Consider the following 15,975-nt stretch of genomic DNA (forward strand, 5'->3'; position numbering starts at 1 on the left):
GACGGAAGAAAGGGCTAGGCCTCTGTCCACTAGCATAGCCAAGTAGTCTACAATGGGAGAGATATTGGCTGATTTGGGATTGTGGCCTTGCTGCCAACACCAAACAGATAACCTTTTTCCATTTGGCAGAGTATGATTTCCTAGTACTTAGGCCTTCTTGTCTCTTTGAGGATGTCTTGAACTTGTCTACTTAGGGAGTGCTCAGAGTGTCATTTTGAGGAATTATGCAGGCTGACAGTTTGTTGGGAGGGATAAACCTCCCACTGTCCTGAGTCAGAAGGTCCAGTGTCTGTGTTAACTGCCATGGTTTTTCATTGGTGAAACTCAGCAGCAGAGGATACCAGTGATGCCTGGGCCAGTCTGGAGCCATCAGGATGAATTTTGGGGCATCTTTCCAGCCTTTTTACAAGAACCACTGGAAGAAGAGGCAGGGAATGAAACAAAGAAATAGGCAACTAAAAAGGAAGGGGAAAGCATCTGTTCTCCAGGCTGCAGGTAGCTTTGCTCCTTTTCAGTTGAGCATGTTCTTTGGTGGCTAAGAGGTCTACCTGTGCGGACCCCCACTTGTGAGCTACGCTGAGAAACTTTTCCCGATGCAGATGCCACTTGTGAAGATCCAGCAGGTGTCTGCTGAGATTATCTGCTACAGTGTTCTGAGTCTCTGGGAGATATTGTGCCATGAGGTGCAACCCCAGAGAGTGAATTGTCTCTCAGACCTGCATCGCTAGATGACATAGAGGCCAAGAGTGGGTGCCCCCTGTTTATGTACCAGATTACTGTAGTGTTGTCTGTTTTGAAAAGCAGGACTCCGGGTTTCCACTGATCTTTGAAAGTCACTAGGCTCTTGTGCACTGCCATCAGTTCTTTCCAGTTTATGTGCTTGTGTCTGAACTGAGCTTCCTATCTGCCTTGAGACTGAAGGTGTTGGAAATGAGCTTCCCATGCTGTCTCTGAAGTATCTGTGGTAAGAGTTTGGTCCTGAGGGATGATCCTGAAGGGGAGACCCAGGTTCTGGACACATGCGTGTGTCCTCCGCACAATTTTTTCTTTGAGGCAAGGGATCAATGGGACTTCTGTCTCCAGGGACTGAGTGCTGGCACCACAGATTCTTGAAGTACCACTGAAGCTTCATGTATAGCCTTGGCCAGAGGAATCATGAGGATACAAGAAACCATGAAGCTTAACGGTCTGAGGAATTCCCTTGCTGAGAGGCACTGTCTCTGAATAATGCCTTGGAAGTATTGCGTCAAGAAGGAGATATTTACTGGACTCAGGAAAATTATACTGATGGATGGGTCTGTGTTGGAGTTGCAGAGATTTATGGTGAACCCAAAGGAGGTGAGGAGGGTCTGAGTGAAGGCCAGATCCGTGAGGAAATTTGGCTGACTTGTGGCTTGAATGAGGCCGTTGTCCAGGTAGTGGTAAATTAGAATTCCTTTTGTTCTGCAGAAGGTGATCACAGCGGCTAAACACTTTATGAAGACCCAGGGATTAGCAGACAAGACAAAGGGCAGTGCAGAGAATTAAAAGTGACTGGTACCTGCCCTGATGCGAAGAAAACTTCTGCATGATCCCTCTATAGGAATGTACATGCAAGCTTGTTTTAGGCATACGGTGACCATTACAGCCTGGGGGTGGGGGCAGGAGGACTACTAAGGGAAGAAGTTTTTGAAGGGTCAGCATTTCGAGCTTTGGTACCAGCAGGAACCGACTGAGGGTGAACAGATCTAGAAAAAGGCACCTACAAGCCTTCTTTTCGGGATACAAGGAATAGCCTGGAACAGAATCCTTTCCCCCTCTGGTGATCTGGTACTGGTTCCACTGAACCCTGCGAGCATAGGTTGTGAATCTGGGAAATGGTCTCTACTCTCTGATTTTGTGGAACATCTGGGTAAGCTTGAGTATCTTAATGGAGCTTTGAAAGTGAGAATGTACCCACCTGACATTATTCTCAGAATCCACTTGTCTGAAGTAACAAGGGACCAGTTTTCTTTGAAAAGGGATAGTCTTCTTCCTAATCTTCCTTCTGTGTTTTCTATGGGGGCGGGGGGGGGGGTCACTGCTGCTCTCTGCTAGGGCCCTGTCGGCTAGAACTTCCCTGCCTGGGGGTTCGTGAGGACCATTGCCCTGGCCTTTGTGACTGCTGCTGCCTTTCAGGCCTTTCTCCATGAGGTTTCCTCTGGCTACTTTTTGATTGAGAGGGAAAGGACCACAGTTTAGTGGGGAAATTCCTACTAAACCTAGAAGGCTGAACTTGAAGGAAGTCCTTGACAGTTTGCATAGATTTTGCTTTATCTTCCATATATTTTTAAGATAGCCTCAGCGTTTGGCCCAAAAAGGAAGTCCTTGTCCAGGAGAGCATCTAGAAGTTTGGATTTGGCATGGTCTGGTAGGGTCTGTTCCCTAAGCTAAGCATGCCTTCTAATTACAGAGCCAGATGCAGCAGCTTGGCTAGAGGACTCCACAGCATCAAAGCCACAGTGTAAAGAGTGTATAGCCACCTGGAAACTGGAATGGCACAGATCCAACAGTTCCGTAGTAATGTTCTTGTCCTCAGAGGAGAAAATCTTTCGCTTCATTTTATCTAAAATACTTTGCTGGTATTTACCATATGGAACTGGCAGCCAAGGACTCTCATGGCTAGGGTAGTGGTAGTGTAGACTTTTTTTTTTTTTTTTTTTTTTTTTTTTAACAAACCTATCCAGTGCCCTGCTTTCCTTGGCAGTAGGTATAGGGTTCTTAGAAAAGCTAACCTTAAAGTACAGTTGTGTACACTTACCATAAATGTAGATGTTCGAGTGCATTCACTGTGGCAGTCATTACATTTGGGGTAATCTGCTGGCAGGTTGCCCTCATTCAGCCTGAATTCCAAAGTCTTGGGTCCTGCGTCGGTTGCTGTCTCCTCTTCCATGACGTCAGGTCGTCAGGGGGGTATAAAACAAGCAGCCAACGCCATTTTATTATTTTTTTTTTTTTTAAGTTTTTCTTGCCCCAGATGTCAGGTGCCCCCAAAAAGGTAGCAAAAAAAAAAAAAAAAAAATATATATATATATATATATATATATATATATATATACACACAATATATACATGCATCAATATAAACTTTACCTTCATCTACAAGCAAATACACCACATAGGTTGAAGAAGATAAAGGAAGATAAACTCCAGAACAAAAGGGGGGGGGGGGGTAACCTGGACTGCAACAGTGAATACACTCGAGCAGTGTAAGTGTACACAACTGTACTATGTTCTTCATGTTTCACTGTTGCAGTCATTACATTTGGGTAGAATCTCAAAGCTATTGTTGGGAGGCTGGATCAAAACAGCATTAGGTGCGGCTACAAGGCCCTGGCAGAACTGCAGTGGCAAAGCCTGCCCTAGACTTAGAGTAGACATGCAAATGATAATGCTTTGTAAAGGTGTGTACAGAACTCTAAGTAGCACCCTCTAGAATGTCTTTGGTTGGTACTCCTCTGAGAAAGGCTGCTGAAGTAGCTGCAACAATGGTGGAATGAGACCTAATGCCCTTGGGCACAGGTTTACCATGGTGTAAGTAGCAGAAACGAATACAGCGGCTTATCCACTTTGATCCTACAGCATATTTCACTAGCAATTGCTCAGTTTTTCTTAGAGCTTTAGTCCTGCTAAAGTAGAATCTTAGCTGTCTGTGTACATCCAAGGAATGCAGAACTCCCCCCCCCCCCCACCCCACCCCTGTTCTGCGGATTTGGATAAAAAGTTGTCAGATGAATAGTTTGTTTATGGCCACACTGGAAACCACCTTAGGCATAAATGTTGGATTTGTCCTCAGAGACACCCTGTCTGGGTAAAATATGATAAAAGGCTCCACAGCCATGAGGGCCTGCAGCTCTGAGACTCTTCTTGCTGAAGTAATTGCTAGTAGCAGAGCTATTTTCCATGATAAGAACTTTATATCAGCAGTAGCAGCTGGTTCAAATGGAGGCAGGGTGAGCTTTTCCAACACATAATTTAGATCCCATGCAGGTATTGGTGATCTTCTAGGAGGCCTTAAATTTTTGGCTCCTCTAAGATACTGCTTTAGTGAAGGATGAAAAAAGATAGGTGGCTCTGTATTATAATGAGACGAAATGGCAGAGGCATGGATTTTAATTGATGAGAAAGATAGGCCTTTGTCAAGCATCTCAGTCAAGTATTGTAATATCTGAGGAATATCTGGTTCTGCTATGTCAGTTCCTTGTGCTTGATTCCAAGCACAGAATCTCTTCCATTTATCAGCATAAGACTTTCTAGTACTAGGCTTTCTGGCTTCTAAAATGACATCCATCACAGCTTTACTGAGAGGTGTTGTTTGTACAACTATATGATCAGCCATGCTGCCAGGTTCAGTGTCTAGAGTTGACTGTGCAGGATCTGATTGTTTTGCTGGGACAATAGTTGAGGTCTTTGAGGTAAGGTCCAAGCTGGGTATTGAGACAAGTTCCTTAGGACTGGGTACCAGTATTGGCGGGGGCCAGTCCGGGGCAATTAGTATCATCTTTGGTTTCTCTTGTCTGACTTTTAGGAGGACCTTGGGAAGAAGAGGCAGAGGAGAAAAGGCATAAACTGACAGGTTTTTCCAACTGAAGGATAGGGCGTCCACTTTCCATGCTTGTCTGTGATAAGTCCTTGTGCAGAATCTTTTCAATTGGTAATTTTGAGGAGAGGCAAATAGGTTTATGTCTGGGCTCCCCCATTTCTTTGTTATCATGCTGAAGACTTGTGGATCTAGTTTCCACTCGTGAGGATCCAAAAGGTTTCTGCTTAAGTCGTCGGCAAGAGTATTTTGTTTTCCTGGCAGTAATTGAGCTTGAAGATGTATTTGGTAAGTCAAAGCTGTGTCCCACAGTGCCATGGCTAATCTGCAAAGGGGGTTTGAGTGCGTGCCCCCCTGCTTATGTACCACATGACCGTGGTGTTGTCAGTCTTTATCAGTAGTTGTCCTGGATGAACTAAGTCCTTGAAGGCTGTCAGGGCATTTTGAACAGCTAGCATCTCTTTCTGGTTGATATGCAGATGCATTTGTTTTGGGGTCCATATGCCTTGAATGCATCTTCCTGCCATGTGGGCCCCCCATGCATAATCTAATGTGTCTGTTGTGAGGGTTTGGCTGGCAAGGTGTAGAGTGAAGGGTCGTCCCATGTTTTGGCTGAATGGCCCCCATATCCATGAGGGATGTAACCTGTTTTTGTGCCTCTGCCCATTGATTTTTTGGCAGATCTGGCCAACCATTTGCCATTGGCAGAGTGTGGAAATGGAATCTGTATCCCTGTGATACGATGTTTAGTACCCACTTGTCCTGGGTTATTAACTGCCAATCTTAAGTTAAGCAAAAAGTGCTAATTTTCCCCCTATGGGTGCTGCCAAAAGATAAGTGCTTGGTGTAGGCAGAGGGAAGTCATTGGGATTGCTTTCTGTATGTTTGCGCTTTATCTCCTCCAGATTTGGAGGTGGAAGCGCCCCATTGCTTTGACCTGTATGAATCTTGCGCCTGGTATCTGGAACCCTTAGGGCATCTGGATTTGTCCCTTTGAGCTCTGACACAGGAAAGGGCCAATTTTTTGTAGGCCAGTGTCTACTGAATCTCGGTGGCTGCACTTGTAAGAAGTCCTTTACGGTTTGCATAGACTTAGCTTTGTCTTCCATTTTCTTTAAAACCTCTATTGCCTTAATACCAACCATAGTATCATGCTGTAAAGGTGCATCTAGTAATTTAGCTTTAACATGATCAGGCAAATTGTCTTCTTTTAACCAGGCATGCCTCCTAATCACAGATCCAGTAACTGCGGCCCTGCAGGAGGCCTCTAAGATATCAAAACCACATTGCAAAGTATGCTTTCCAACCTGTTAAGCTGCATGTAATAATTCCTGCAATTCTTTATTTTCCGCACATTCAGAAATCAACATCATTTTCTGTTTCAGCAATCCCATTAACATGTTGTTGATACTTGAGCATATGAAACTGGCAGTTTAAGGCCCTAATTGCCAAGGTTGCAGATGTATAAACCTTTTTTCCCCATCTATCCAGTGCCCTTGAATCTCTGTCAGAGGGGGTAGGATTTTTTGCTGTTGAGGCTTTAACTCCCTTTGAACCCTGTGAAATAGTTTCAGAAACAGCAGCAGGGTTTCTAAATAAAACCTTGTGAGAGTCAGGGACCCTGTAATATCTGTCAGGCTTGCTGGGAGCCGGAGGCAAGGAATCAGAGGTCAAACTTGACTCCGAAAACACATCATCCACAATGACTAAAACAGGGGGTATGGCTAAAGGCCTGTGCTGAGGGAGAAGGAAATCCCTGAGGCTCTTTTTTGATTATTCTGAGAAATCTTGACTCTCCCCAGTGAAAATGCTCCCTCAAAGTATGCAAGGTTTCTCCAAATGAATAATCCTCAGGAGGTGATGCAGATGGTATAGACTCCTCTGCATCAGAATCCTCATAGGGAGGTATAGATAATTCCTGATCAGAAGAAATAGAAAGCTGATCTGAAGATTCATAATCAGTGCTTTGCCTAGGCCTCTTATCTGGAGGGGGATGGGAACCCCTGATCAAGGTAATAAGATCTTCAACCATTTTGATCATCTGTTTTTTAGGCATAGAGGCCTGTGCAGGTGGCTCATGCGTCAGTTTTTTTAGTTTTAGAAGTTGATTTTTGTCTTTGGTTTTGCAGCTGTCGTCGGTTTGATATAAAAATGTTGAGGCCCGAATACACCCTCAGAAGCCGGTGCCTGCTCAGCGGCTTCGGACCCATCCGAGGGAGATACATCCATGGGTCTAATACTTAGTATCTCAAGGCATGCCTGACTCTCCACATGGGTGTCGGTAGAGGCCTGCGACTCAAAAGTAGCAGGTATCAAAGGCTGCGAAAGCGCCTCATTGAGTACCGGCGACCGACTTAGGAGAAGCTTAGTCATCAGTTTTGGACCTCAACTGTCTCTCTCTGTCCTTTTCTTTGCACTTTTTATGTACTCCGGTAATCTGATTGCTATCCAACATTTCTGGGTAGTTAAATCTGTTTCCAAAATACTTTGAGGCAAAAATATACCGACGCTTAATAATGCGTTGGTTAAATCTGGCACAAAACCGACAGCCAGGCACGTTGTGATCAGGGCCTAGGCAAGGAATACAGTATAAACGGAAATCCTTATGAGGGATTTGCTTCCCACAAGTAATACAATTATTAACTTTTGCTGACATCGGTATAGAGCATGAAAAAAGTTCCCTCAATGGGGTACTTAACTTTACTGAAGACTTCGGTTCTGAAACTCAAACGCGAATATTTCAGGAATCGGCCAACCAGCACTTGCGAAATGCTTCTGCTTCGGGCACCGCACGGCAAGAAAGACTGAAGAAAATGGCATCGGCTGCTTGTTTTATATCCCTGATGTCATGGAAGAGGAGACAGCAACCGACGCAGGACCCAAGACTTTGAAATTTATGCCGACTGAGGGCAACCTGCCAGCAGATTACCCAAAATGTAATGACTGCAACAGTGAAACATGAAGATCATCTCCCTTGGTGCCTGGAGTAACCTCTAGGTCAGCAGAGGGGTTTTAAAGAGGTAATGCTGTGAGCACATCACCCTGTAAAACTTGTCTGTTATTTGAGGGGCTGGGGGTAGAGTGTCTGGGTTTAGGGAAGAGTCCATAAAAACATCCTCTACCAACTCCAAAACAGGAGGACTAGCCAGAGGCTTGTGATCTGGGAGGTCAGGGAACTCCCTAACTCTCATTTTAGATTGTGGGTATTCCTGTGCCTCCCACTGAAAATGTTTCCTCATGGCATGGAGTGTTTCCCCAAAGGATATGTCTTCAGGAAGTGAAGCTAAATGCAGACTTTCCTCAAGTAAGTAGGGGTACCTCCTCTAAGACAGACACCTCATGGTCAGAATCCTCATCTGAATCTGGAGGTCAAGAGTAAACGTCTGGTGAGGGATCTCTCTTTTCCTGGGGAAGATTGCAAAGGGTGTGGTTGCTTAGCTCTGACTACGGAGATGAGGTCATCAACTAAGCTAACCAGGTCCTGCTGATAACCTGCTGTCCGGGAGCCAGTAAGCCTTGGCATAGGCCCTCAGGTAGAACCCTTCTTAGGAATGGCTTTTGGCTTGGGCCTAAGTAAATCTGCCATCCGGACGCCAGTCTCCTTATAAAGCAGAACCGATGCAAGCTGATGCCTCATATCTTTGCCAGTGCAAGATTGCTCGTCGGAAGCAGAGGTCTGCTGAGCGACTCCAGACCCAAGTGACGAACTGAAAGCCAAAACCTGTGTAGAAGTAGAGGGAACAGATAGCATGTCAGACTCTGAATGGGTCTCAAAAGAGGAATGCGCCACTCTTCAGTGATAACAGGCCTTGGGGGACTGGCAGACGGTGAACTGGTGTCATCCGAGGCCATAAGCTTGGGTCTTTTTTCTTTCTTAAGCTTAGAAAGCTCTATCTTGGGACGACCAGCAGATGCCACTGAGAGATGCGAGGAAGACTGCAGACTAAGATGCCTAGCTAAGACTTCGTCCCTACTCCTAACCGTCCTAGAATTGAAACGGTTGCAAACACAACAACTAGGGACGTTGTGATCCAGGCCTAGACAAGTAACACACAAAGTATGAAAGTCTCTGTGTGGGATTTGTTTACCACAAAGGAGCTGGTTCATTTTATATGACATGAGTTAAAGCAAGAAAGTGCGTTCCCTAATAGGTACTTAGCTTTAGCATACTTCTCTCATGCATTGAAACAGTGCTTCCGGCTCAGACAGCAAGAAAGACTGATGTCATGGTGGCAGCTGGCTCCCTTTATGCCTAAGCATACTGACATCAGGGTAGGGTGTCTGCTAACCTAGGATGAGGGAGATTTTCCTCTGGTAGTCGCGGCAGCCAAGGGCTTTCACAGTAGGAAATCCCACAAGTCAGGACTGCAACACGAAGAACATCTTCTAAAGTTCCAGAAATTCCAGTTAAAACCTTGGGAAGCTGACTAATTTAACATTCCTTACTGAAGCCACTGTTAACATTTATATGAAAAGATTAGAGAGAGTTTAAAGAATGACTAAACCAAGCCTTAAAGTCATGAGACAGGAAAACAGTGCTAGGTTAAACCAGTAATTTTTAAGTGACAGGTTATCCTATAAAGTTACAACAATGATCTATAAGCACCCCATGCTGGACCACCAAGTGTGCTTTCAGAAAAGATGTCAAGAATCTCAATGAACAGTCAGACCACTTAAGCATGAGGAAAGTCCGTCAAGGACCTCTATAATTTAGAGAAACAACTTCACCCAGGAAAATAAAGGGAATTTACGGTGCAGTGTTACTTGAGTGCTAAGCACAAAGGGAAATGGAGCTCTGCTCTAACCAAGCCAGTTCCTTAGTTTTGGACTTACCTGCCAAATTCTATGTGATCCAAATTGACTCAGTACTGCCTTTAAATGAAAACCTGACTAACCAGAAAACATCTCTTAGCAGTTTGTGTTTTGGTCCCTTGGCAGGATGTACATTAGGGTTTTGTTGAATGGGCTTCTGGTCAAAGGAAGAGCAACAATGATTTAGGACATGCTTATTTAAAAAAAAAATATATATTATATATATATATATATATATATATATATATATATATATATATATATATATATATATATATATATATATATATATCAAGAAACAGAATAAAATGAAAAAAAAACCTGCTACAGTGAATTCTGTTAACAGAAAAGTGACAAGCTGCAGTAGAGTTGAACAAGTTAAGGTAAGAAGCTGCAAATAACATGAGCTCAATTCCAAATACATGCTTGTAGTATGAGCAACACACTATAAGAAAAAATTAATATCAACATTACTTTCAATCCTTGCTCAGCTTAAACAGGAAGTCTGAGAAGGGTGGTTGAACATCCCCTCCTTTACAGATGTGCCTACATCAATGCAGACCATCTTCTAAGAGATGTCATCTGCCCAGAGAAATCTCATGACAGATCTTTCCCACAGTGGATGTCACTCACTGTAAACTCGAACATTAACTTTGAGCCACCTAGTTAAGCTTCAACCTAGTGCAATTCTTCAATGCATTATCCAGACGGTCAACTACTCTAACAGCTGGTCACACAAACTCCACAATAAAATGTTAACTACAAACAAAGCAGTGGTTAACTACAAATCATGGCAAATTTTCCATATTGACAAAAGCAGTAGTGTTTCTACCATTTGGGACCTAGCACTACTAACCAATACAGATTAAAGTGTCTAGACCACTAGAAATCACAGATATCCATGAACATATAGTGCATGATATTTCTGTGCCAGTGAACAGCCTAATTGAATTAGCACTGCTACAGAGAGGTTTTTCAGACAAACCTTTGTAGTATTTCACTTTCCAAGACTTGTGGGTATCTGTCTGCTTCTTCCATTCATCAAACTCAGGAATACTGTAAAATGATAGTTCCTGTTTATTTTTGCTTGCCTGAAAAGTCAAGAAACAATGTTTCAATGCCAGGTCATCACCTCCCACGAAAATGCATATCAATTTATTTATTCTTTTGGTAAATGGGTAACTAGGTTGACATAAAAGACCCCTTCAGCCACAACCAAAGCAGAATGGTAGCAACAATGAAGAACAAACAAAATTAAAACAATGAAGTACGTTCCAAGTAAAATGAATACACCACTATCTCACGGCAAATGGTATCTCTGGCAGCCATTTCACAACATAAAATTGTCAAGGAGGTAGTTTGGCTCCATGGGGGACAGATCCCTGACGGAAACCCAGCAATAAAGGATCTAACAACAACCCAGCACTGGAAAAGCTAGGAAAGGAGAGATACGAACAAAATGGGTGTAGCATCCTCACCTCTTGGGGGGGGGGGGGTTACTGCTCAGTAAGCAAAGTGGTGGATGCGACTTCCCTGAAGGAGTCCACAGAAACCACCAGCCACTGCTTGAGGACAGGACTGTTTGCTAGCAATGCCCCTTGTGGACACAAGGGTAAACTAAAGCATTAAGCCAAAGGCGCACCACCTTCCCCTTATGAACTGAGTTGCACAAGAAATTTAGGGCCAGAGAGACAATACTCTGAACCACCCTGATGGCTGCCTAAATGATGCCCCTCCCAGTCAACCCTTGCCTCAATAATAAAAAATGAATGGGCCCAACTGACAGACATGGGGCCGATAGCATGCAGCAGGAGCAAACCCTTGACAAAAAATAAACAAAAATAAAAACTGGGGAATTAGCTTGGCTTCTTTGCAAAACCTAACAACTATTCCCATTCCCAGGTGGAAAATCAGAGCACAAAATGCATTCACTGTTGCGTCTCCAATTTCTTCACACACACACACGTAACACCATGTTCCAAAGGAAAACATTTTCAGCCTCTAAAAGGAAAGTACATTTGCATAAAATCTTACCATAATAGTAGATGTCATTTACATCACTACAGCAGTATTCTTAATGCATGGGACTCCCTGCCGTGGAAACTTGATGTCAGCAAGTATACCAGAGACTACTGCTGCTTTAAGATACACTGAATGTCATGCATATGCTTCTCACATAGTGTAGGGCATAAATGTGACGTCCTGATGTACCATCCTCGGAAGTGACTGTCCCAGTAGGAACACCAATCTAAGAAAACCCAGGAGGTAACAAGTACACAAAGGAAGGAAAAGAAAGTAAAACTGTGTACACTTACCATAAATGTAGATGTTTCAGTGTATTCACTGTTGCAGTCAACACATTTGGGTTATCTGCTTCCAGTAGCCCTCAGTCGGCCTGATTAAAAAAGTCTTGGGTCCTGCGTCGGTTGCTGTCTCGTCTTCCATGACGTCAAGTAGTCAAGGGTGTAAAACATGCAGCAAACACCATTACAAAAAAGGTTCATAGGTAGGTCCAATGTTATCTGTCTGAGGGCATTTCTAAGCCTAGCCAGAGTGTGTCAGATTTCGCCGCCCCATTGATTAACTAAGCCTCTGTCAAGCAGAGCCAATGAAGTGATCCCAGGGGTGTATTTTCTGTTACCCATCCACTCATCAAGGTTTCTCTTGAAGAGTGTTAGTGACGGGCTCTGCCTAATGTAGTTAGGAATTTTGTTCCAAAGCAAGGGGAGTCTCTGTGACAGGAATCTACCTCTCCAGCATGTTCTATTTATTGTTGTGGTGAAGTTTAGCTCACTAGAGCGTGTGGCTCTCAGTGACTTGGATTTCTTTAGGTGGAGCATGTCCATCAATTCTGAGTTGGACATGGCTTTGTAAGTCATGCAGAGATCACCTCTGAGTAAGCGATATGCCACTGAGTACAGTCAGAGTTTTTTCAGTCGGGATGCATAGGACATATGATTGAGGTCAGTAATCCTCTTAGTGAGGTGCTTTTGTGGTCTTTCCAGCTGTTGGAAGTGTCTTGTGAGGTACATCCCAAATAGGGCATTGTACTCTAGATGATGGGTCTGATGAGTGATGAGTAGAGGGGGACTATAACCTCTATTTCTAGATTCAAACCCTTTAGTAATTAGATGGGCAACATAGAAGGATTTCCTAACTACTTTGGCAATATGATTGTCAAAGGAGAGATTACTATCTACCTGGATCCCCGTATCTCTTACTACCTCCTCTGTATTAAGGGGGCTGCGCCTATGTAGTAATTCGTGGGTGTTTTGTTTTTCCCAAACAGGATGACTATGCCTTTTTTGGCATTTAGCTTGAGGCCATGACTTTGACACCAGGTGTCTGTCTCAGTAAGGCCTTTTTGAAGGATGTCCATGTCAGCAAGAGAGTCAATTATGGCTCCCAGTTTGCAGTCATCAGCGAACTTGGTTAGTCATAGTCCTCCTGTGTTTGCCCGTACATCTGAGAAGTATATGCCAAACAGTAGGGGTCCCATGACAGAGCCTTGCGGGACACCACTTGTGACTGGTTTAGAGTAGGACCTGGAGCCCGCTATTCCTACCGTGTGAGTTCTGTCTGTAAACCAGTCGGCAACCCATCTTGTGATATAGGGGTTTATGTTCAGGCTGGTGAGCATTTCTAAAATACCCGAGAGAGGAATGGTGTCGAACGCCTTGGCGAGATCAAGGTAGGCTGTGTGAACCACCTTTCCCTCGTCTATGGCCTTGGTGACTGTCTCAAAAAAGTCAATCAGGTTTAGTAGGCATGATGTGCCTTTAGCAAAGCCGAACTGGGCAGGGTCAAGTGTTTAGAGGTTCCCAAGGTCTTTGATAATGAGTTCCATGATGATGCGCTCCATAGCCTTGCAGACCAGGCTAGTCAGGCTTATGGGGTGATAGTTACCAGGGTCAGTTGTGGCCCTCCTTTGTGGAGCAGAATAACCGTTGCTGTGCGCCATTCTATGGGTACGTAGCCTGTGGAAAGGCTGAGGTTGAACAAAGTGTTTAGGTGGGGGGATAATTCATTCTGTAGTTCATGCAAAACGCAGCCTGGGACACCACCTGCCTCCATTGATGCTGTGTTTTTGGCTTTTGAAAGGGCTGTTTTCACCTGTGCTTCTGTGATTTCTGGGACGCTACACTTTTCTGGTATTGTTGTGGGCCCTTTTGAAGGTGAGAGGGAGGTGTAGTTTGCACTGAATCCATCTGCCAAGATGCTAACAACATCAGTATGTTCAGTATATTTTGTGCTATTTTGCACTAGCTCAGAGCATATCTGCGAGTTGCCACTAAGATTCTTGACATAGCTAAAGAAGGCTTTGTGGTCACCTTTCGAATCCTTGGCTATTTTTCTTTTGAAGTTAGCCTTGGATGATTTTATGAGGGACCTTAGTTTCTTACTGATACTGATCAGGGATGTCTTTCCTTCTTGTGATTTTCTTTTTTTCTGAACTAGTTTCCTCCTTTTGTTGTATAACCTGTTTATGGCAGAGGTCCACCAGACTGGATCCATGCATCCTTGTAGGTGCCCATAGAGTGCTACTGTAAAGGATTCTGCATCTTGGGCAGTGATATCCTTTAGCGTGGGGGCTGTGAAACTTACCATCTCTGCCTTAAGTAAGGTGAAGTTTGCTTTACAAATGTTTTTCACTGTGGTTTCCTTGGTTGCGGGTGGTGGTGGGGTGTGGACATCCAGAGTGATTAGTTTATGGTCTGATCTAACCAGTGACTGGTTGACCTCCGGTACGGAACACCTGTCGCCCATGCTGGTGATGACCAGGTCCAACATGTTGTGGCCTCTGGTAAGGGAGTTTACCACCTGATCCAGGACATTCAAGTTGATAAATTCCAGAAAGCGCTGAGCCTGGGAGTTTGTACTCAAGTAGTTTTCCCAGTTAATGGAAGTGTAATTGAAATCGGCCAATATCATGGTGTTCGGTAGAACCTTCATGTTTTCCAGTGGCTCCAGAAAGGTGGAGTGGTGGTCCTGGGTCATAGAGGGTGATCTGTAGCAGACAACAATTTGCATTGCAGATTTGACCGATGTTAGCTGCACATGGATGATCTCAGAGTCATCATGCTGCGTCACTAACCTGGAGATGTGGGTATCCCTGATGAATATAGAATCACCCCCTCCTTTTGTATTTCGGTTTGTGTTCTGTGGCAGAAATGTGTGGCATGAGTTGTAGCCCAGTAGTGCTGGAGTGCTCTCTGGAGCCTTGAACCAGGTTTCAGTTACTGCACAGATGTCGATGTTCTCCATACTTAGGAGTGCTTCGAACGCATGGATTTTGAGATTTAAACTCCTGGCGTTGAGTAGCATAACCCTCATGTTTTTACTTCTGCTGTTTACGGAGGTGGGTTTGAATTTTGAGCCTTGCCCAAAACAGGGGGTAGCAAGAGCCTTGGCCAGTATTCGAAAGCCAAGGGGTGACAGGTGCAAGCAGTCTCTTGCGAAGCAACGTGGCCTGTCGAGCATGTCATCCCAAGCTGACAGACACTGGATCCCCTTTGAATGACACCAGAAGCTTAGCTAATTGTTCAAATTGATCATTTTTTCTTTATACTGAGGTATCATTCTTGGTGAGGGCAGGATGCTACTCGGGGTCAGGGTCATACCCGCCTGGGCTACATGATCAGAGAGCTCTTCCATGTCTCTTTTCATGTAGTCCAGGGAGGTACGTCTCAGGTCATTCAAACCAACATGAACAATGACAGTTATATTTGTACTTGTTCTGGAGTGACCTGAGTTGCTTGTGTTATGTGGCAGATTCTGGCTCCCAACAGGCAGCAAACAGAAACCTTCTCCTTGTTCAGCCTACTGAGTGGGGCATCAGTGTGCCTGACTATAGAGTCACTTATTACTAGTGGGTTAGGCATGTTATTTCGCCTTAAGGGCTGTGATTGTGCAGCACATTGATTTTGTGTTTTATCTGTTGTCGGGTTTGTGATGGGAGGTGCAGGTGTTTTAGGTGTCTGCTTTGGAGCTCTCTGATGCTTTTGCAGGCTTTTATTTAGAGCCTCAGGGTATGATTTTGTGTATTTATGTGTATTTTTTTTCCAGTGCTGGTTTAGTAGATCTATGTGAGGCTGGATGTGTGATGCAAGTGTTAACAGCCTCCTCATGACTGTCTTTTCCAGTCTTGGGTGGAGAGACCTTAACCTCCAGTTTGTCTGTATAATTGCATCTCTCGCATTTGTTAGTGTTTTGTGGTAGAAGGAAAGGGCTGACTGTGTACATGAGGCAGATGCAACATTGCCCCAGATGTCAGGTGCCCCCATAATGGGAAGCAATAAAATAAATATAAACATATACAAGGATATAGTTACAATAAAAAAGCAAATACACCAAAAAGCTTTTAAGCATAGTAAAGGAGAGTAGAGATATAGCCAAGAAAAGTCAGGGGGCTGTAGGGAGGGTAACCAGGACTGCAACAGTGAATACACTTGAACATCTACATTTACGGTAAGTGTATACAATTGTACTATGTTCTTCGTGTTTCACTGTTGCAATTATCACATTTGGGTAGATTCCCAAAGCTAAGAATGGGAGGAGGAATTTAGATAGCATTAGGACCAGCTATAAGGCCCTGCAAGACTGCA

At 44.2% G+C, this 15,975-nt stretch overlaps 1 protein-coding gene across 1 annotated transcript in view; it reads right to left on the reverse strand.

The window, feature by feature from the left end:
• TOP2B (DNA topoisomerase II beta) overlaps nt 1-15,975 on the reverse strand; it is a gene marked incomplete in the record, with an annotated part of 2,991,925 nt that overhangs the window by 1,695,936 nt on the left and 1,280,014 nt on the right. Inside the window, 1 exon segment of the mRNA XM_044066877.1 lies at nt 10,356-10,461. Coding sequence (XP_043922812.1) covers nt 10,356-10,461 — 106 coding nt within the window.

The sequence above is a fragment of the Protopterus annectens genome, chromosome 3.part1 (genome assembly GCF_019279795.1).
Source record: "Protopterus annectens isolate FY-2018-M chromosome 3.part1, PAN1.0, whole genome shotgun sequence".
In the NCBI taxonomy this organism is placed as follows: Eukaryota; Metazoa; Chordata; order Ceratodontiformes; family Protopteridae; genus Protopterus; species Protopterus annectens.